The 22,609-nt window shown below is 42.1% G+C and overlaps 1 protein-coding gene across 2 annotated transcripts in view; it reads right to left on the bottom strand.

Annotated features, from left to right (window-relative positions):
- PRKAR2B (protein kinase cAMP-dependent type II regulatory subunit beta) overlaps positions 1–22,609 on the bottom strand; it is a 145,763-nt gene that overhangs the window by 46,279 nt on the left and 76,875 nt on the right. For both annotated transcript variants that reach the window (XM_056573617.1, XM_056573619.1), the window contains exon 2: positions 20,805–20,840. In XM_056573617.1, the coding sequence (XP_056429592.1) occupies positions 20,805–20,840 (36 nt within the window). The remainder of the gene's footprint in view (positions 1–20,804; positions 20,841–22,609) is intronic.

Raw genomic sequence — 22,609 nt, 5'->3', positions numbered from 1 at the left:
CGTAGTTCCGCCCATGCCCCAAAGACTTCATTTACATAAGAAGAAAAACAAGAATAACGGGGGAATGGCTGGACAATTTGGGACACGGTAGGCATCGTTTTGATCAGTATCCCCTGCACTACAAGTCTGTATGACGGTTTAGTGTGGGTGATACTGATGACAGATTTCCTTTAACTTGGATACTTTTTCGTCCTTTTTCCTCCTCACCTTTTAAAAATCATAACCCTTTCAATTTTGCACCTACAGACCCATATGATGGCTTATTTTTTGCGCTACCAATTCTACTTTGTAATGACTTAATTTTACCCAAAAATCTACGGCGAAACAAAAAATAAATAAAAAAATCTTTTTTTTTTGGGGGGGGGGTTGATTTGAACTTTTATTAGGGAAGGGGTTAAATCACATTTAATAACTTTTTTAACACTTTTTTTTTTTTGCAATTTTATAGCCCATAGGGGGCTATAACATGCAGTACATTTATTACCAGCACTGTTCAATGCTATGCCATAGAATTGCATTGATCAGTGTTATCGGCGGTCGACTGCTCAAGACTGGATCTCAGGTTTGGAGCAATCCATCACCGAACAGACACGCCGGAGGCAGGTAAGGGACTGCGCCTTTGCAATGTTACTCTGAACTCCAGCCCCCGATCACTTGACGTCAGTCACCTGACCATCGGTGATCATGTGACTCAACTCCCCAAATAACATGGACGCTAAAAGCTGTCAGTGTCACACGGCAAGAGAGGAAGAAGATCTCTCTGGATTATAAGTGCAGTTAACTATAATTTTATTACAAGACAGAGACTCCTATTATGCATATCTACTACTATTATGCATATCTATTTACTAGCTCACTTAGTAGCAAACAAAGGGTTAAAAGTTTAACAGTATCATGTGGTGCAAAAAACTTAAGAACAACCAAAAATATAACAGGTACACATTACCCAATCCATATGGAGCATAGGTAATATAGTGTCTGTTCTCCAACTGTTAATCCTTCTTCTTTGCTGCTCACTCTGAAGATAAGTATTGTATTATTTTTCTAAGATATTTTCCTTATTTTCCGTATAATTCATTACTTTTTACTTCCAAATTTGTCTTAAGATTTATTTTATTCCTGATTTCCTTATATACTTGTTATAACCGTACAAATGCATGTATGTCTTTTTACATATATGCATGATTCACATGATATATTTATTTTCTTTATTTATCACTGATCGATATTATCATATGCATTTTCGTTCATAATATGTTATTTTATTTATTTCCCTTTATTTTTTCCCCTATAATTTCTCAGTCTTTCATTTATACATAATTCTTTTTTACTTCCGTTTTTCTTACATCACTTTTTCCATATATATTTCTATATACTTTTTATTTTACCTAATTTTATATTAGGTACCCCCGATAAGACTCGACGATACGACTCGACCACATGGATAGCTGGGTAAAGACGAGGTACAGAAGGGTAAGGCAGAGGCGTAGTTGGACTTAGCAGAAGGTCAAGGCAAGCAGCAAAGGTGCGTAGTCAAAAACATGGTGGAATGGTCAATAAAAACGGGCAAGGCAACAGACAATAGGGAACACTTAATCTCAGGCTAGGGGCACTGAAGATCTGGCAGGGAGAAAAGGGAGGAGCTGCTTTATATAACATAGCAGTGGGACCAGGCACCAATCAGTGGTGCACTGGCCCTTTAAATTTCAGGCAGGGGGCGCACGCGACGGTAACCAGAGGGCCGAGCGGAGGCAGATGAGATGCGGGTCGCGATTCGCATGCGGGCGCGTCCCGTGATGCGAATCGCACCCCGGACAGAAGAGCGGGGAGGTGAGTGCTCAAGGTCAGAGCGCCAGACCGGAGCGCTCACCATAACTGTACCCCCCCTTTTTTGATCTCCCCCTCTTTTTGGAGGACAAGAATTTCTGAATGAGGTCTCGGTCTAAGATATTGTCGTGCGGCTCCCAAGACCTCTCTTCCAGCCCAAATCCTTCCCAATCCACAAGGAAAAATCGTTTTCCTCTGATAAACTTAGAATCCAAAATCTATTTAACAACATAAACATCAGAAGTACCTGAGATGGGAGTAGGAGAAATATCTTTTTTTTAGAAAAGCGGTTAAGAATGACAGGTTTCAAGAGGGAGACAAGGAAGGAATTCGGGATCTGGAGAGAAGACGGCAAATGGAAAGAATAGGCCATGGGATTTAAGCGTTTCTTAACTTTATAAGGACCCAGACATGATCAAGACTTATCTCAAAGCTCACTTAGGAAAAGCAGCACTCAGCGTGGTGCCCTTAGGTTGCACAAAAGACCCTCCACCCAGGAGGAAGTAATGTCAAAACGGGTACGTAAAGCCTCTCACCGCAATAACCAGATTCTTTTGTTCTTTCCAATCAATCTTTTTCTTCTGCATGTTCGGATTCCTCAGATGCAGAACTAGAGTCAGCATATGAGGATATTTCCAATGAAGAAGAAGAAACGATATCCACTCCGTACAATTCTGATAATGCTATTGTAGATTGTATGGGCAAACCTTTTTTTTGACCCATGTCACATAAAGCACCCAAGATATAGTGAATGGGTACCAGAACCTTTTTTAAATAATGGCTCAGAAAACCCCTTGATAAATTAGCTAGAAATAAACTTCGGGCTGAATGCCCCATACAAACTCTTATTAGTCAAATACCTCCTGGGACCACTGACAAAGCTACTAGATTTGTCAGAAGAGGCAATTGCCTACAACACCACTGTAGATGTCCATATTTTAGTGGTTGAATTCAGCGTGCCGTATGTTTTTTCGGCAATGCTAATGCCGCACTATGTACGGAACGCTGGCGATCCATTCGCACAATCTGAACATGGCGCTTCCTGTGAAGGTTTACTCTTTGGAGAAACATTTCTAAAAGACATCAACAAATATGTTGGTCTCTTTTCTTCAAAGAGTAAACTTTCAGAGGAAGCACTATGTTCAGGGTAAGGTTTTTACCAGGGCTGGGAGAGGCAAAGGCCACTTTCCCAGTCACAATACCCAAGACAGACAACATTTCAAAGGGCCTTCACAATCTCAGACACAACCAACCGGCAGAACCTTTCCAGACCACATTATTCTTCCCATACTGAGGAAGACCATGGAGATCCAGGGGCCAACAAGGTTATCCAAGATCCAGACCTTCATCGGGTAAGTGTAAATCTTTCTCTTTTTTCCCACATACCATTAGGGAGGGAGAATAACAAATTTTTTCCACAATTGGATGTTGATTACTGCCGATTCTTGGGTCCTGAATACCATAACTGGATATCAAATAGAATTAATTTCTCTCTCAATTCAGACACAAATACCGCATCCTATAATGTTCTCAAAATCAGATTGAATCCTCATAGAATCAGAAATCGGGGAATTATGGTCCATAAAAGCAATTTTCCTGGTTTCTCCTCAATCTCCGGGTTACATACGCAACCTATTTCTGATTAAAAAGAAAGATAGAGGTCACAGACCAGTAATGCATTTTGAATCCCTCAACAATGTTGTCAGATACCAACATTTCAAAATGGAGGGAATTCATTTACTAAGAGATCTTTTGATTCAAAAAGACTGGCTAATCAAAATAGATCTAAAAGGTGCTTATCTGACGGTTCCCATTCATCCGTCATCTCAGCCATACCTTCCGTATTCATGGAAAAAACAGAAATGGCAATTCACCTGTCTGCCGTTCGGCCTGGCCTTGGCAAAAAGGGGTTTCATAAAACTCCAAAACTAGTGATGGCTACTTTAAGGAGTCGGGGTGTTCGTCTTATTTCTCTAGACGACATCCTTATCATGGCTCAGTCATTGCATCTCATTCATCTCAATTTACAATGGACTCTGTCCTTACTTGTAGATCTCGGATTTCGGATCAATTTCAAGAAAACTGTATTGACTCCTTCCAGGGAAGTAGATTTTCTGGGTTTCCTTATCAATTCCTCTGCCACTTTAAGTCTTCCATCAAGAAAGTTAAAGACCATTTGAAGAGAGATTTGATCTGTCCTAAACAAACAACTAATTTAGCTGAGAACAATTGTTTGAATTGTGGGATTATTGTCAGCTTCAATCCAGACGATATTTCCGGCTCCCCTTCATTACAGAGCCCTACAATGTCTAAAAGGCCAACATTTGAGAAATGGTCTGGGTAACACAGACACAATATATCTCACTCCAGAGACCAGACAAGAACTGATTTGGTGGTTACAACACATCAAGGAATGGAATGGGAAAATCATTTTTAATTCCATTCCGAATTTCACCATCCAATCCAAGGCGAGTCGCCTAGGTTGGGGTGCTCGCTGCAGACATCTCAAATAGTCAGAAGAAGAATCTCGTTTACACATCAACTGTTTAGAACTCCTAGCAGGTTCTTTTACTCTAAAGAGTTTGGCGAAAGAGAAATCTCAATGTTGTATCCTTCTCAAGATATATCAGCGGTTCAATATGTCAATCGAATTGGAGGCACAAAATCAAAACTTTTGGCCAACATCGGAAAGAATTCTGGCATTTCTGTCAGGACAAGAATATTGTCCAGAAAGCAGAATATTTTCCAGGCCTTTCAAATTCAAAATCAGATTGGAATACTCATTTTCTGACAGACACCAGTGATTGGCATTTGGATCCGAAGATTTTTCTTCAGATCAATTCACTTTGGGGCCCTCTTCACATAAATCTATTTGCCTCTCAACTGAACCGACAGCTTCCTTGATCTTTCAGTTGGCGTAGATGCCTTTATTCAAACATGACCTTCGGAAACCCTTTATGCTTTCCCTCCATTTGCACTAATTCCGAGAGTTTTGCTTCATACTCTAACTCAAAGATCAACGTTAGTGTTGACCATAGATCTTCCACAAGTTCTCCCGATGTCTCAGTTCACTCTTCAGGATCCCTCAGGGAATCCTTATCCTCTTATTCTTTAAGGGAATCTTCCTCTTGTCACATGGTTAATCTCAGGTCTTCCACGTTTAATTCTGAATTTTCACACACAACTAGGACTATCCTTTCAGATTTTTTTGACTTAGGTAAAGCATATTGTACCATTAATGTTTATAGGTCAGCCATTTCATCTAACCTTGTACCAATTGACTCCATTCCTGTAGGAAAACATCTATTAATTTGCAGACAAATGAAAGGCATTAGGTTTAAAAGACCTCCATTGCCTAAATACTGTTCTACTGTCAATGTAGTATTAAATTTACTTAATTCCTGGGGGGATAACAAATCATTATACCTTAAAGGGGTTATCCGGCCAAAGTCATCTTATCCTCTATCCTAAGGATAGGGGATAAGACGTCGGTTACACTATGCGCTCCGGCCTCACACGCTGGCCGTGGTCCCCTTACCTTCTGCTGCCGACGGGGCTGGGACTTGCATCGCGGGACGCGCCCGCATGCGAGCCCCAGTCCGTCACTCTCCGGGTGTTTCTCCTGCCTCCACCTCTCTGCTCTGGCATGCGTGTCCCCGTCCCTTAGGGCGTGCGCGCGCCAGAGCTTTAAGATTTAAAGGGCCAGTTCGCTCATTACTGCAACCACCTGTGGCTTGTTTAGAAATTCTTCCACCCTCCTCAGTTCTCTGACGGATCTTTGTTGCCTTGTGCCCTAGAGAAAGTGCTCCTTTGTACTGCCTTGCTGTGTACCAGATCTCATGCTCTTGTGACTTGACCTTGCTCCTTTGCCGCTTGCCTACTGAACTCCTGCTACGTCCCGACTATGCTACTGTGCCGCCTACCCTGATCTACTGCTATCCTGACTACGAGTTGCTTGATCCCTCCTGTGCTTCGCATTTCCTCAGCTGCCTGTGTGGTCGTGCAGTGCCAGGGGTGGCGACCTGGGTGACGCCTGTAGCTGCAAGCCCATCCTGCTTTGCGGCAGGCTCTGGTGAAGACCAGCGGGACCTTAGACTCCGCTTCCTGGTACGGTCCGAGTCATCTGCCACACAGGTCCAGCGGATCCACATACACTGGAGTTCCTGTCTTCAGAAACATGAGTGTTACAACGTCTGATCGCAGGGGGCACGCCGCTGGGACCCCCCGGGATCTCCGTGCAGCACCCGCATTCTACGCGGGGCTGTGTCTCAAGTGTCGGAAAGCTCTTTCTTTCCGGCACTGGAGACGTGACGTAACGCCACGTCCCCTCCTGGCGTCACGCCATGCCCCCTCCATTTATGTCTATGGGAGGGGGTGTGAGCTTTAGATATATCTCATCAACAATTCCTTCCTCATGGGGTACAATTTACCATTCATAAACATACTAAAACTAATTTACATACTTTTTTTTATCCTCCTAATCCTCACAACACCAATTTATGTGCAGTACATTGTTTAAAATCTTATGAACATAGAACTTTCTCATTTAAAAATAATTATTTTTCCAATTATTGATCTTTTTGTAAACCATACTTACCAGTTTCTTCCTCTACTCTAGCAAGATGGATTAAACAAACTATGTGTTAAGCTGGTATCGATACCTCTATGTTTGGTGCTCACTCCACTAGAGGTGCTATGTCTACCAAATACTTGCAGGCTGGTGGCTCTTTATCTGATATTCTTAAAGCAGCTATCTGGTCTTCTGAATCTACTTTTAAAACCTCTTGTATCAGACCAGAATCACATGTTTCCATGGTTATTCTTTAGTTTGTTTGATTCTCAGTTTTTTTAATGTAATTACTTATAATTTATGTAAACATGCATAATATGAGCCTCCGTCTGGTAATAAAATTAGAGATTTTCCTAACTTTGGTAACGGAAAATATAGATTTTATTAAGGACAGGAGGCGAATATTATCCCACCCTCTTTTACCCAATCCTACACTAATTTTCTTTATTTTTCAGCTTAATCTACTCTTATGGAAAACTCTTTGACTACTGTGTTTCCTGTAGTTCTGTTTGATTGGACTTTAGGATTATTGTTATCTTCTCTATGTGACACCTTCGCACAATTGGTGGCTGACTAAATACTTTTTTCCCCACTGTATATGTTTATATATATATATATATATATATATATATATATATACTCTCTCCAAAGGAAACAGCAGCAATCGCCAGGTCTAGTATAGTAGCAAACTGATATTTATTGCATCAATAACAGCAACGTTTCGGCTAAAAGTGAGCCTTTCTCAAGGCTCACTTTTAGCCGAAACGTTGCTGTTATTGATGCAATAAATATCAGTTTGCTACTATACTGGACCTGGCGATTGCTGCTGTTTCCTTTGGAGAGAGTGTGAAGTGTACCCGTCTTTGGCGTTCGGGTGGATTACGGGCACATCCCCAGTGGTCATCCAGTGCTGGCTCCCTTTGTGTTTATATATATATATATATATATATATATATATCTATATATATATACACACATACACAGGCATACACATATATTTTTTTTGGATTAACTCAGTAGGGACACAATAGACATATAACCATCACAATAGACATAAATCAACAGTTTGATGAGACAACCCCACCAGAATGTTGCAGGCCTAATTGATTGATTATTGATTATAATTATATTATGATTATAATATATTATAGAGGGGCACAGAGGAGGCTTAATACTATACAGGGGTACAGGAGGGATCTGATACAATATGGGGTATCCTAACTTCTTAATGGGAGCATATAGTAAGCACTACTGTGTGGCGCAATACAGATGGAAACAGGGCTGTGGAGTCGGAGTCGAGGAGTCGGACGAAATTTTGGGTACCTGGAGTCTGAGTCGGTAAACAATGCACCGACTCCGACTCCTACTAAATTTAGACTGGAATAAAAAAATAAATAAAAAAAAAGCAAGTTTAAATGTCCCAATTCACAAAAAGTTATAATTAATGACTTCTCTACTTTAAGAATAAAGACCAATGCATGCAGTGCCTCACGTAACCGCAAAACGAACACATTAAGTGACCGTGAAGAAGCATGCTTTCCATGTGCTTCACTATATGGCACGCAACGCACAATTAGGAGCGGCAAAACTTACACTTTCCATAGTGTTGTGTTCTGCTGTTACAGGGAACCCATGGGTAACCTAGCCTCTCACTGATAAGGGATTAAGGAAATATGTTTTTTGCAGGACTAGAGACACTTGTATAAGTGAAGGGAATGGAGGGTCAATAGTTCAAGACTGAAGCTGTAAACCATTGGAAAAACTGCTGCCATTCAGCAAAGGCTATGAAAACTTGTAGACTCGATTGTTAGCTTAAAGGGGTACTCCACTCCTACACATCTTATCCCCTATCCAACGGATAGGGGATAAGATGTCAGATCGCCGGGGTCCCGCTGCTGGGGACCCCCGGGATTGCCGCTGCGGCACCAGGCTATCATTACTGCACAGAGCGAGTTCGCTCTGTGCGTAATGACGGGTGATACAGGGGCCGGAGCATTGATACATCACGGCTCCACCCCTTGTGATGTCACGGCCAGCCCCCTCAATACAAGTCTATGGGAGGGGGCGTGGCGGTCGTCACGCCCCATACCATAGACTTGCATTAAGGTGGTGGTCCGTGATGTCACGAGGGGCGGAGCCATGATGTCACGCTGCTCCGTCCCCTGTATTGCCCGTCATTACGCACAGAGCGAACACATTCTGTGTAGTAATGAAAGTGCGGTGCCACAGCGGCGATCCCCAGCAGCGGGACCCCGGCGATCTGACATCTTATTCCCTATCCTTTGGATAGGGGAAAAGATGTCTAGGGGCGGAGTACCCCTTTAAACTTCAAACATGACTATGGGATTCTACTAGGGAAATCATGTTTTATAATAAATGCCCCCTGGATCCTCCCACTGCCCTATATTCAGCAGCAGATCAGCACACAAACTGTTCAATACAGTAGACTGTTGGCTTCCCAGCCAGTAGTCCTGTGGTAATGACATGTATGTTGCCTTTCTTTCTTTCAAGGAATGTATAAAATACATTCGCATATTAATTCAGAGTAGTCGGAGTGGGGGAGTCGGAGTTGGAAGTACAGAAAACTCCGGAGTCGGAACATTTATTTACCGACTCCACAGCCTTGGATGGAAAGTTTATATAGAGGTGCTAGAGTAAAGAGCCTAAAATGTTTGGCTGGCAAATTCTGAGGAGATGAGTTGTGGCCAGTGGCAGAGAAGCCTTCATGATGGTTTGTGCCAGAAGTAGAAGAGAAAAAGTGATTAAACAGGATATCACCTGTGAGTAAATAAATCTAACTACACTGTAATCACTTACAGTATACAATCTGCTGAATCTGTGTAAAGCTAGTATCTATCAATATTATGTCACCGTATGGGGTAATATTGGTGTTGTACAGTGGATTTCATTCAGAAGCAGGATGGTGGCACTAGTTATTATGTTGTGGTAATATGTGGTGATGGTGTGATGTTACAACAATGATAGAAATTTACAGTATTGACTGATATTTATTGTGTAAGCAACAGGTTCAATACATGTCTATTTAATGACTTAGTAATATGTCACACTTACAATGGTGAATGCACAGGTCTTTAATTTGGTAAAGAAGCTACCATAACACAGTGATACAGTAAAAATCATGGTAGTATTTTTTATTGGATTTCCATCAACATCATATGAATTTCTTAAAAGACAAAACAGTGGCACAGTCACAGCATGTGGGGCAAGTCAGATTGCTGAATAATTCATGATCTTTTCTGCTGTCAGCGGGCAATTCAACAATTAACCTCTGACTGTGCCATGTTTAGCTCTATCAAACTGCACTACAGAACATCAGCAATAAACCAAAAATAAAACCAGTCTAAGGTGTGCCTGGTATATGGGTACAGGTTGTTGGCTTAAAAGAACAATCCTTTCCTGATAAAGAACAGAAAAAAAGCCATGATCATCACTTGTGATGACTTCAATATATATATATATATATATATATATATATATATATATATATATATTATACAAAAAAGAGTATTGCAGCAGCTTTTTGCTTGTATCTATATATATATATATATATATATATATATATATATATGGGAATATGTAAAGCAGCTCATTACACAACCTTTTCAGGTAGTGTTCCCTGGTATCAGCTTAGCTCCTGTTAAGGAATATAAAAAGCTGAACGGGATATATGCCAAGCCAGACTACTCCCCAAAAGGGAAGTTTCGACCCATCTGCAGACAGCTGTTTCGGGGTTTTTGCCCCTCGTCAGTACAGAGCAGGGTGATCTGGCTTGGCTGTGGTGAGAGGCCTGAGGCTTCAAAAGGGGTCAGTACTTTCCTCAGGGAGAGGACACCTCTTCAGGTGTAACGGAGATTCAGGTTAGGCCATTTAGCACTCCGCAGGAGTGCCTGCGGAGTGCTAAATGGCCTAACCTGAATCTCCGTTACACCTGAAGAGGTGTCCTCTCCCTGAGGAAAGTACTGACCCCTTTTGAAGCCTCAGGCCTCTCACCACAGCCAAGCCAGATCACCCTGCTCTGTACTGACGAGGGGCAAAAACCCCGAAACAGCTGTCTGCAGATGGGTCGAAACTTCCCTTTTGGGGAGTAGTCTGGCTTGGCATATATCCCGTTCAGCTTTTTATATTCCTTAACAGGAGCTAAGCTGATACCAGGGAACACTACCTGAAAAGGTTGTGTAATGAGCTGCTTTACATATTCCCCTACCCAGAATGCCTGCGGAGTGCTAAATGGCCTAACCTGAATCTCCGTTACACCTGAAGAGGTGTCCTCTCCCTGAGGAAAGTACTGACCCCTTATATATATATATATATATATTTTTTTTTTTTGTGTTCGGGTCTTCACACTTATGCTCGTAACTACAACAATACATACCTAGCTGTCATGGAAGACATTTAAAGTGGTCAGATTTGTGCCCATAACCACGACGGAGGGCACGCCTTTAGTGGTCATACCCTGTAATGGATAATTGAAAAAGGGGTGGTTGGGAGGGGTCTGCAAAACGTCACATACACCCCGCCTGTAGGAGCAGGGGGCGTCTATATACACCCGCCCCTACCCACAACTTCCTAACACCCCGCCTAGAAGTGCAGGGGGCTGAGATACTCCTGCTCCTCACACAAATACAGCCATTAAAGGCTTAACACATGTGTTCAGGGCTTCACACACAACTCAACTTCAGCAGCTGATAATTATTGGAAGGATTAAGATTTTTTAATAGAAGTAATTTACAAATCTGTTTAACTTTCTGGAGCCAGTTGATAAATATATTTAAAAAAAAAAAGTTTTTCCTGGAATACCCCTTTAACCTCTTAAGGACCCATGACGTAAATGTACGTCCTGAGTCCGCTCCCGTTCTATAACGTGGGGCCATGTGGCTAACAATGGCCAGGACCCGTGGCTAATAGCGTGCGGCACTGATCGCGGTTGAACGCCTCGTCTAAAGTGAAAGTAAATCACGCCCCCTCCCATAGGCTTGCATTGAGGGGGCTGAGCGTGACATCACACGGGGGTGGGGCCGTGATGTCACAATGATCCGGCCCCCGTGATCGCCATTAATCAGACCCGGAGCGAACATGCTCTGGGGACTGATTATAACGGGGAGCTGCGTGCAAGATCACTGGGGTCCCGAGTGGCGGGACCCCTGCGATCAGGCATCTTATCCCCTATCCTTTGGATAGGGGATAAGATGTCTTAGCGCCGGAGTACCACTTTAAGGGTTAAGTTGGGTTTACACACAGTCTTTTGGCCAGTAATGTTAGCCAAAGCCAGGAGTGGAACTGACACAGAGAAAAACTATAATGGTAAGATTTGCAGATTTGTCTGTGTTTTGAACACATTCCTGTTTTGCATGTAAATACTGACCAAAATACTATGCGTGAACACAGCTTTACAGTGAAAAGGTGACACAGTATATAGATAAGACAGGATTTACCACCATTCAGAATAGCTGACACTCAGAGGTCCGCCTCTATCTCCTTGTGGAATAACTTCTGCACAGGTCACAGCTGAGTAAACTATCCCTTTCATGTTAATAGGTTCTGGGCCATATTGTGTCTATGTCCATGGGGCTTGCAGTAAAGTATACCTTAAAATGCTGTTAACCCCTAAACGACCAAGCCCATTTTGACCTTAAAGGGGTACTCCGCCACACACATCTTATAAAATGTTAGATTGCGGGGGGTCCCGCGCTGCTTGCAGCTTCTGCGTTCAGGACATTGCGCCACTCCGCCTCCATTCAAGTCTATGGGAGTGGGCGTGACGGCTAGTGTAATTTTGTGTTAGTGTAGTGTAATGTTTTTAGGGTACATTCACACGGGCAATGGTTCACAGCGAGTTTCCCGCTGGGAGTTTGAGCTGCGGCGGAAAATTTGCTGCAGCTCAAACTGAAATGGAAACTCGCTGTAAACCCTTGCCCGTGTGAATGTACCCTAAAAACATTACACTACACTAACACAAAATTACACTAGCCGTCATGCCCACTCCCATAGACTTGAAAGGTTGGGAAACACTGAGTTAGGAAACAGACAGTATTTCCCAACCAGTGTGCCTCCAGTTGTTGCAAAACTACAACTCCCAGTATGCCTGGACAGCCAAAGGGCATGCTGGGAGTTGTAGTTTTGCAACATCTGGCCCTTCAGATGTTGCCGAACTACAACTCCCAGCATGCCTGGACAGTCTTGGCATGCTGAGAGTTGTAGTTTTCCAACATCTGGAAGTGCACAGTTTGGAGACCACTATACAGTGGTCTCCAAACTGTAGCCCTCCAGATGTAGCAAAACTACAACTCCCAGCACGCCCAGACAGCCTTTGGCTATCTGGCAATGCTGGGAGTTGCAGTTGTGAAACTATGCAGCAAAGCAGCAGTGAAGATCACTTACCAGATTTTCACTGCTGCATTCTGCTGCCGCAGCAGGTCCCCCACTGTCCCGCTGGTAACCGCCGGATTCCCAGAGCGTGGATCTCAAGCTCGAACAGTCAAAGCTTCCTCTTACTCATCCACAGTGAGGGAGAGAGACGGACATTCCCCCTCCAGAAGGCAAGATAACAAAGCAAGTGAGCAACATATAAATGCTATTTGTAAAGGATGTGTCCTAGACACATAAAAATATGTACATGATCAGGATTAGGTACTGAGTAACATCACTTTTTTTTTTTTTTTTTTGCACTATTACAGTTATCCTTTAAATAAAATGTGACAAAAAAGCAAAATTTTTACTTGGATTTTTTTTTTATCTTTTACAATTACACCGTTCAGGATCATTAACACTATATTTTGATAGTTCGAACATTTACGCACATGGCGATACCACACGTGTTTATTTTTATTTTTTTATGCTTATTGGGGGTAAAATGGGAAACGGACAATTTACATTTTTATCGGGGGAGGAGATTTTTCACATATTTAACTTTCCTTTCTTTTATTTTTTACATTTTTTCCCTTTTTTTTTTTTTTTTTTTTTTTTTTTACACTTTTAATGTCCCCATAGGAGACTTAGACTTTTAATGTCCCCATAGCAGACTATCTATAGCAATCATTTGATTTCTAATACTGTTCAGTGCTATGTATAGGACATAGCACTGATCAGTATTATCGGCGATCTTCTGCTCTGGTCTGCTCGATCGCAGACCAGAGCAGAAGACCCCTGGAGACAGCCGGAGGCAGGTGAGGGGACCTCCGGCCACCATTCTAGATGATCGGATCCCTGCGGCAGCGCCGCCGGCGAGCTGATTGTCCATTTAAACATGCGCATTGCCGCAGATGCCATGATCTGTATTGATCACGGCATATGAGAGGTTAATGGCTAGCATCAGTGCAATCGCTGATGCCCGCCATTGCTGGCGGGTCTCCAGCCGCTGATAGCAGCCAGGATCTGTGGTGCATGACGCGAGCACCGCTCGGATGCTCGCGGTCATGTACAGAAGGTAAATGTACGTTCTGGTGCGCGAAGTACCTCCGCATCAGGATATACATTTACATCAGTGGTCATTAAGGGGTTAAGCTGTGTAATAAGCTATCCACGATAAAAAAAAAAAAAAAAAAAAATATTTCTATTATGTTGCAAAAAACAGTGCCAATCCGGACTTTAAGTTGTGTGTGGTATTACAACTTAGCTCCATCCAGTTCCAATGGAACTGAGCTACAATATGCAAACTGAGGACAAGGTTGGCACAGTTACTGGAAGAAAGCAGCTATGTTTTTTTTTCCAATCCTGGGTAACCCTATTAAATGAAAATGAAAAGGCTGTTCACACACACTAAACCCAATACACGGGGTTATAGTGTGGAGGAACGGATGTAGGGATTACTTCTATAAATTTGGCCAGTACTTTAGAATTTATATTCCCCCCCCCCCCCCCATGGCTTGACTGCAGAGCCTGCTAGAGCTTCCCTATCTCCTTCTGTATGCAGCGCACTGCTCTCCCATAGATTAAATATTCATTAATATTTACTCTCAGAGTACGTCATAGAATGGAGGATCTCCCGTCACTAAGACGTAAGAGTGAATATTAATGAATTTTCTAATAAATATTAATTAATTAAGCAAGATAACAATAAAGTAACATACATAATAGCACTTGTCATGCAATTTAAGCTGGCGTGCACCATCACATAATAGCACAGTCCTTTTATAATGTGAAGTTGTCCATTGTGACGTGGTTGGGCCAATTCAGAGATGTTACACATACACATCTTATGCTCTTATCTCACTCCATATTGAGATGGCAGGGTGCAGTGTGCGCAATTTGTGCACTTGTAATTGTAAGCAACAATATATTGTAAGAGTAGACAGAAAGAAATGTTCATGACAAAGTAAAAATGTATTCTATCATTCTACTTTAAGCATCAACTTGATATTAAACTGAATTGTTTTCTTTAACATGGACGAGCAATATGCTGCACATGGGAGGAGGCAGGGGAGCGCAAGCAAGCTCCATTGCGCTAGCTATGGAGGCCCATAACTTCTAAAGTGCTGGACAAATTTATGTAAGTGACCCTCCATTCTACCTCTGTTCACGTGCACTGTGACTTAGTGTACTCAGTTTGGTGTGGGTGAACAGCCTGATAGTTTTCCTTTAAAAACTGCCCTCAGATGACAGTCCCCATAATAATGAACTAAAAATGGGAGGGAAAAAAACTGAAAAAAAATAAAAACAGAATCAGAAAATACCAATGGATTAGATAAAAAAAAACATGTTTAAGTTTCTGGCTCTAATCAGTAAAAAAAAAATCTAGGCAATACATTCAATTAATGGAGCCAGTCAAGTAATAAGCTGCGTAATAAGCTGTCTAGGTGTTACTAGGTGAACATTGTTACATAATATGGGTCAAGAAATAACACTCACTAGCTTAGGCTGGGTCCACACTACGTTTTGTCCCATACGGGAGCGCATACGGCAGGGGGGAGCTAAAAGCTCGCGCTCCCGTATGTTACCGTATGCGCTCCCGTATGTAATTCACTTCAATGAGCCGACCGGAGTGAAACGTTCGGTCCGGTCGGCTCATTTTTGCGCCGTATGCGCTTTTACAACCGGACCTAAAACCGTGGTTGACCACAGTTTTAGGTCCGGTTGTAAAAGCGCATACGGCGCAAAAATGAGCCGACCGGACCGAACGTTTCACTCCGGTCGGCTCATTGAAGTGAATGGCATACGGGAGCGCATACGGTCACATACGGGAGCGCGAGCTTTTAGCTCGCCCCTGCCGTATGCGCTCCCGTATGGGACAAAACGTAGTGTGGACCCAGCCTTACTGTTATTTAAGCATCTATATAACTTTACATTATCATTTAAAGGAAGCTGACTAATGGCATCCTCCTTTTAATGTGAAATTAAAGAACTATGTTGACTGCAGAGTTCAGGCATTTTCTTAGTTTCTCTCTCTCTCTCTTGGAATACAAGCAATGTGCAGATGGCTTGATTAGCAAAACATGTTCTATTGGAAGGGAATTAACATGCATTCAAAAGGAAAACTGAAATAACAATTCAAAATATTTGTACATTTCATTATAAAAGGTCAAGAGTAAAACTCTGTTTACTAACATGCTGTTCTGGAACACCAGTGTATAAATACCACACACAATGAAATACAGTAGGGCACATTTATCAAATAAAATGTGTCAGAAAAGTGTTGGGCATTATATTAAAGAAATATACTTGTTATTTCTACTTCTGTTCTGTGACGTAAACAACAAATTTGAAAAATAGATCCATTTAAAGGGGTACTCTGCCCCTAGAAACAGCAGCAGCACAGCAAGCAATGGGTTAATCACTGAATTGCTGATGATAATTATGATGACAGGCTAAAGATAGGGGAGAGAGAAGATTACATTTGGAAGAAAGCAAGTACTGTATGTTTAAAGTCAAATCAGCAGCTTGTTTGCAATAAAAAAAATGAATAAAAGCATTAAAAAGACTTGAGTTAGGCTAGGTTTCCACCTGGATTTTTTTGTACACCTAAAAAATGCCAACAAAAACGCCAGAAAAACTGCCACAGGTTTTCCTGAGTTTTGGCAGTTTTTCTGGCGTTTTTTCTGGCGATTACCCTGGTGTGTGGAAACAGCCAAATTTGTCCCCTGTTGCAGTTTTTTCACTGCCTTCAGGTACCACTCTGTGGGTCGGATGCTGAGCGCCCGGTCCACAGAGTGTAAGGAGATGAGGAGTGATGTACAGCATCACTACTCACCTCCCCCGGCCGTATATACTATACAGGAACCAGGACTCCTGTCACCAGACTGACAGGACTCCCTGCTCCTATAGCCCCTCTGGGCGGTATACAGTATATACAGCTATCTATAGATAGCTGTAAATAATGTATACAGAACAGGAGGTCCACTTACCTCCCTCGTTTCTGTCACCGCCGCCAGGTCCGTGTAGCTCCGCCCCTAATGACGTCAACAGACGAGATCCAGGCTAGTAAGTCTGAAGCTCTGTTAACATTGTACGTTTTGGATAATGTGAACAGACCCTTCTGGCAGTGTCTACCCAGACAGGGAGACTCCAGCTGTTGCTAAACTACAACTCCACAACTTCCAGCATGCCCAGACAGCCAAAGGCTGTCTGGGCATGCTGGGAGTTGTAGTTTTGCACCAATTGGAGGCTCCCTGTTTAGGTAGACATTGCATTATGGGCGCTCTCCCCTGCGGAGAGTGCAAAAAAATGTCCTAACCCATTTTTTGTGGTTTTATTAATTTTATCTTCTCATTTCAGATCAGTGTATGCAGAGGATTACGGCGGATTCGATGGATTACGACGGATGAACTTGATTTATTTGAATAAAATGGTTAACGAGGGCTGTGGGGGAGTGTTTTTTTTAAATAAAATAATTTTTCCAATGTGTTGTGTTTTTTTTTTTTATTGAATAATCATGCTTAGTAATGGAGGCTTTCTAATAGATGGAATAAATTACTAAGCCGGGGCTTAGCGTTCGCCCCAAAAACAGCTAGCACTAACCCCCAATTATTACCCTGGTACCCACCGCCACAGGGGTGCCGGGAAGAGCCGGTACCAACAGGTCCAGAGCGTCAAAAATGGCGCTCCCGGGCCTAGGCGGTAACAGGCTGGCGTTATTTAGGCTGGGGAGGGCCAGTAACAATGGTCCTCGCCCACCCTGGTAACGTCAGGCTGTTGCTGCTTGGTTGGTATCTGGCTGATACTGAAAATGAGGAAAACCCTATGAGTTCTTTCTAAATTATTTATGAGGAAAAAAACGCATAGGGTTCCCTGTATATTCAGTATCAGCCAGATACCAACAAAGCAGCAACAGCCTGACGTTACCAGGGTGGGTGAGGACCATTGTTACTGGCCCTCCCCAGCCTAAATAACGCCAGCCTGTTACCGCCTAGGCCCAGGAGCGCCATTTTTGACGCTCTGGGCCTGTTGGTACTGGCTCTTCGCGGCACCCCTGTGGCGGTGGGTACTGGGGTAATCATTGGGGGTTAGCACTAGCTGTTTTTGGTGCTAACACTAAGCTCCGGCTTAGTAATTGATTCCATCTATTAGACAGCCTCCATTACTAAGCCTGAATATTCAATTAAAAAAAAAAACACAACACATTGGAAAAATTATTTTATTTAAAAAAACACTCCCTACAGCCCTCGTTAACCATTTTGTTAAAATAAAAAAAAAATCTATTTCATCTGTCGTAATCCATCGAATCCGCTGTAATCCTCTGCATACACGGATCTGAAACGAGAAGAAAAAATAAATAAAAAATGGGTTAGGACATTTTTTGCGCTGTCCGCACAGGAGAGCGCCCATAATGCAATGTCTTCCCAAACAGAGAGCCTCCAATTGGTGCAAAACTACAACTCCCAGCATGCCCAGCCCGACTTTGGCTGTCTGGGCATGCTGGGAGTTGTAGTTTATATAGCCAAAAACAAAGAGACCCACAATACTAATATAATTTCAAAAAGTATAGCAATCTTTATTAGACAATAAAAAACAAACAATTTAAAAATAATTAAAAGGCAGAGGATGACCTTACGCAGGAGACAACAAGTGCCAGTGGACCTGGTATGGGCGATGTAGGTATTCAGTCAAGAGCATACATAATGTAAGACTGGCACGGCTGCACACTTATAATATCGTAAAAATAGATATAATATCTAACATACATTGATATAACATAGGGAGCAGCAATGCAATATAACAAACATGAATAGGGACCCAAGATGGGTGATACCTAAAGAGACTACCTGTCATATACCCAAAGGCCAGGAACACCAAGCACCAACACCCCAACGCACGTTTCGCGTATGGGCTTCGTCAGGGGGCGTGTCCTGATTCCCTAAAGAGGCAAGTATATAAGGGCTAACATGCCCAATCAACAGCTGCATTTTTTTATTTACTTTTTTAATCCTTTTGGCGTTTTTTCACTCTTTGCTTGCGTTTTTGAAATCGTTGGTTGTAGTTTAGTAACAGCTGGAGTCTCCCTGTCTGCAGAGACACTGCCAGAAGGGTCTGTTCACATTATCCAAATGTTAACAGAGCTTCAGACTCACTAGCCTGGATCCCGTCTGTAGCTCTGCCCCTAATGACGCCATCACTAGGGGCAGAGCTACAAGGACCCGCGGAGACTGGAGGGAGGTAAGGGGACTTTTTCGTCTTCTGTATACACTATATACAGCTATCTATAGATAGCTGTATATAGTATATACCGCCCAAAGGGTTAACCTACACTGTCCAGCAGGGGTTAAGTGAGCCAGCAATGTGAATACTGTATACACATTGCAGGCTCACTGTAAGTTCTTGCTGGGCAGTAGGTATAAGTATAAGTATGTATATCTAGTGCTCAGTATCAGCTGTTCTCCCGGCTCTGTAGCCTTGAGAACAGCTGATCCCGACATTCAGGAAGATCGCAGCGGGTGTCAGGAGGAGTGACATCCGCTGTGATCTGTCCCTTACTGCAGGTACTACTGCTCCCAACATGGAGCACACTCTGCTCCCTGCTGGGAGCTGTAGTACCTGCATTAATAGACAGATCGCAGCGAGTGTAACTTCTGACACACAATGCGACCGTCCTGCATAATATATAGATGCGGTGACCGCTCTTCTATGGTCCCCTGCACTGGCGTATATATACACATATTCATATTTCCCACAGAGTTGTGATTGGCTGGAACCATCTGACCAATCACAGCTCTCTGCAGGAAATATGAATATGTGTATATATACGGCAGAGCAGGGACCATAGAAGAGCGGCCGGCCGTATCTATACATTATACAGGAGGATAACAACGGAACCCGGCGATCTTTCAATTAGAACCACTACTCCCATCATGGAAGTGTATGTTCCATGCTGGGAGTAGTAGTACTACCTAAAAAATGTTTAAAAAAAAGTTTAAAAACACACACACACACACTACATTTTTATTATTGTCGGCTACCTTCTTAGTGTCCTACCCACCCACATAAATTGATCCCTGTTTAAAAATTTATAAAAATTTTGTTATAAAAAAAAAAATTTCGTTAAATACTATTTTTTCCATCACTACTGTATCTTTTTTATTATTATTTTTTAATGGTACCCTACGAAATTTTTAGAAAAAAGGTATTTCCATCACTTTTTGGATCGCTAAAGTCCAAAAGAGAATAAAAACCGCCTGAAAAAACGCCAAAGTTAAAACCCACATGGCGTTTTTCTTGGCATTTTTTCACTCCCATAGACTTCTATGGGAGGAAAACGCCAAGATTTTCCCGAAAAAACGCCAAAGTCTCGACAGGAGGACGTTTTTTAAAACCTGCCAAGTAGCCCAAAAACGCCAAAAGGATTAAAAAAAACGCCAAGTGGATTTGGCATTTTGCAGTTCCCTATTGACTTGCAGCTAACATCTGGCCGCATCGTTTTTTCACAAAAAAAAATGCCATGTAGCAGAATGGGCGTTTTTATTGGCGTTTTTGACAAAAAAAAACAAAAACAAGTGGAAACTTAGCCTTAACCATACACATTTTTCTTAACATCATTATTTTTGTATTTCTATATCTACCCCAAAAAACATACTACCTGATTTAAAAAAATACTTAGAAACATGTTTCTTATAACCTTAGAAACATGTTCTTTAGAGACATCTCTAAACATTACATACATGGAATAACTAGTGACAATGTAACGTATATGTAATAAATTCTGTAAACCAAAAGGTGTAAAAATAGTTACTGAAATTTCTAATAGATCAAAAACAGGCAACATAATAATTTTTAATACAGTATTATGAAGCCAGGGTACATATTTATTAACTGATCTTTAGACCACCCCTTAAGGGGCAGCTTGACAGAGCTACAGCATGACAAGCACTACAATCAATAACTAAATAACAGTGATGCCAATACTACCATCATGGACTTTAGTAAAGCATATTTAAAAAATATTTTCATGTAAAATTCTTACCAGATGCACGCCTTGAAAACCTGCTTATGACTGGAGCTGTAAATAAAAAATTAAAATAAATCAATATTAATAGTTGCATTCCATTAAAAGCTTAACTACACACCATTTAGCATAATTTCTAATAGGAACATTATAACATTTTTCATAAATAAATAAATAAATAAATAAATAAATAAATCCTCTCCTTATTCATGAAGCAGTGACTCACTGAAAACATACATGTAACAATATGTTACCATAACCTTAAAACCACCAACAGGTGAAGTTTCACTTAATTGATTATCTTGTGACAATGACATTTGTCAAGAGGGGGGATAAATTAGGCACTGAGAGGACAATCTGTTGTTGAAGTTAATGTGTTGGAAGCAAGAGAGATAGCCAAACTTAATGAACACATTTATGGACATTTATCAACTGGTTTAGTCAGGTTTTCTTTACTATAATTGTCGCAAAATTGTCGCAACTGCGACTACACGATTTTTCGGGCGACATTTTGACTGGAAAGCGAGAAAAGCAAGTTTTCCAAAAATTAACTACGTAGTAATAATTTTAAAATGGACTACGGGTAGTCAGGTATTTATTAACTGCGACAGTCGCAACTGCGCAAAAAAAAGTCGCAACAGCGTTAAAAATTGACTAAATTTACTCCAGCTCAAACATGGAGCAGAAAAAGCTACTACCAAAGTAAAAAAGGAAAAATTGCTTACGTGAAAGAAAATTATCAACAGGCTGAAACCAGTTGATAAATACGTTGCAAATAAGCAAAAAAAAAGTAAGGAAAAAATTACTAAAAAAAAGAATACATAAGCAAACATTGAGAAATGTCCCTCATTGACTCTGACTAGAACCACATTGAGATGGCTAGATGACAGAGCACCTTTACAGTGACAAGTCGAGAATGGTGTTCCCAAAATGCAGTGGCTGAACCTGAAAAGATTCAAGGATTGACAACCATGGAGCCAGCAACATGATAATGAAACGCAGTGCATGGAGTGGAAAGGCTATCCCATCTGCTTTTATACGGGGCGGTCAGACTTGGTGTGACTTAGTCAACAAATGTGGTCCATTTTGCATAAATTGCCAATACGTGACCACTGCACTGATGACCACTGCAAAAAAACAAACTTCTATGGTAAACAAAAAATGCAGTGGTGTGAAAAGTTGCAAAAAAAAAGCAGCAGTTCAGCTTGCTGCAACTTTTTTAGGGCCAATTTTACACAGGTAAATACCCTAATAAATGTCCCCCTATGTGTCTAGCTGTGGCAAAACTAGAGGAGTTGCACCAGATACAATTGCAACTTGGCCCCATAGTTCAGGTAGCCCAATGTGCCCTGTCATATCAAGCCCTTAAAAGCTGAGAACTCTTAAAGGACATCTGTAGTGCAATATAACCGAAGGATAAGGGATAAGTTATAGATCGCGGGGGTCCGAGCGCTGGGGCCCAAGGGATCTCCTGGACGGGGCGCAGCAGTATTCTGGAAAGGGGGCGTTCCGTCCCCGCATGATGCGGCGGATGACACGCCCCCCTCCATGTACCCGATAGAGATACATGGAGGGGGCGTGTCTGCCGCGGCTTTCTGCTGGGGACGAAACTTCACTTCCTGCAGACTACCGTGGCCCCGTCCAGGAAATTCCGGGGGGCCCCAGCGCTCGGACCCCCCAGGATCTATAACTTATCCCCTATCCTTTGGATGGGGATAAGTTATTTTGCGCTGGAATACTCCTTTAAGTGTGCTGCAGCACATACAAGGTCATATTGCTAGTTAGGATCACAACGTTGTATGTGGTATTCATACAATGTCCAG

The sequence above is a fragment of the Hyla sarda genome, chromosome 4, assembly GCF_029499605.1.
Source record: "Hyla sarda isolate aHylSar1 chromosome 4, aHylSar1.hap1, whole genome shotgun sequence".
NCBI classification, from domain to species: domain Eukaryota; kingdom Metazoa; phylum Chordata; class Amphibia; order Anura; family Hylidae; genus Hyla; species Hyla sarda.
Note: the sequence above shows the minus strand (reverse complement) of the source record. Positions and strands in the feature narration are given on the sequence as shown.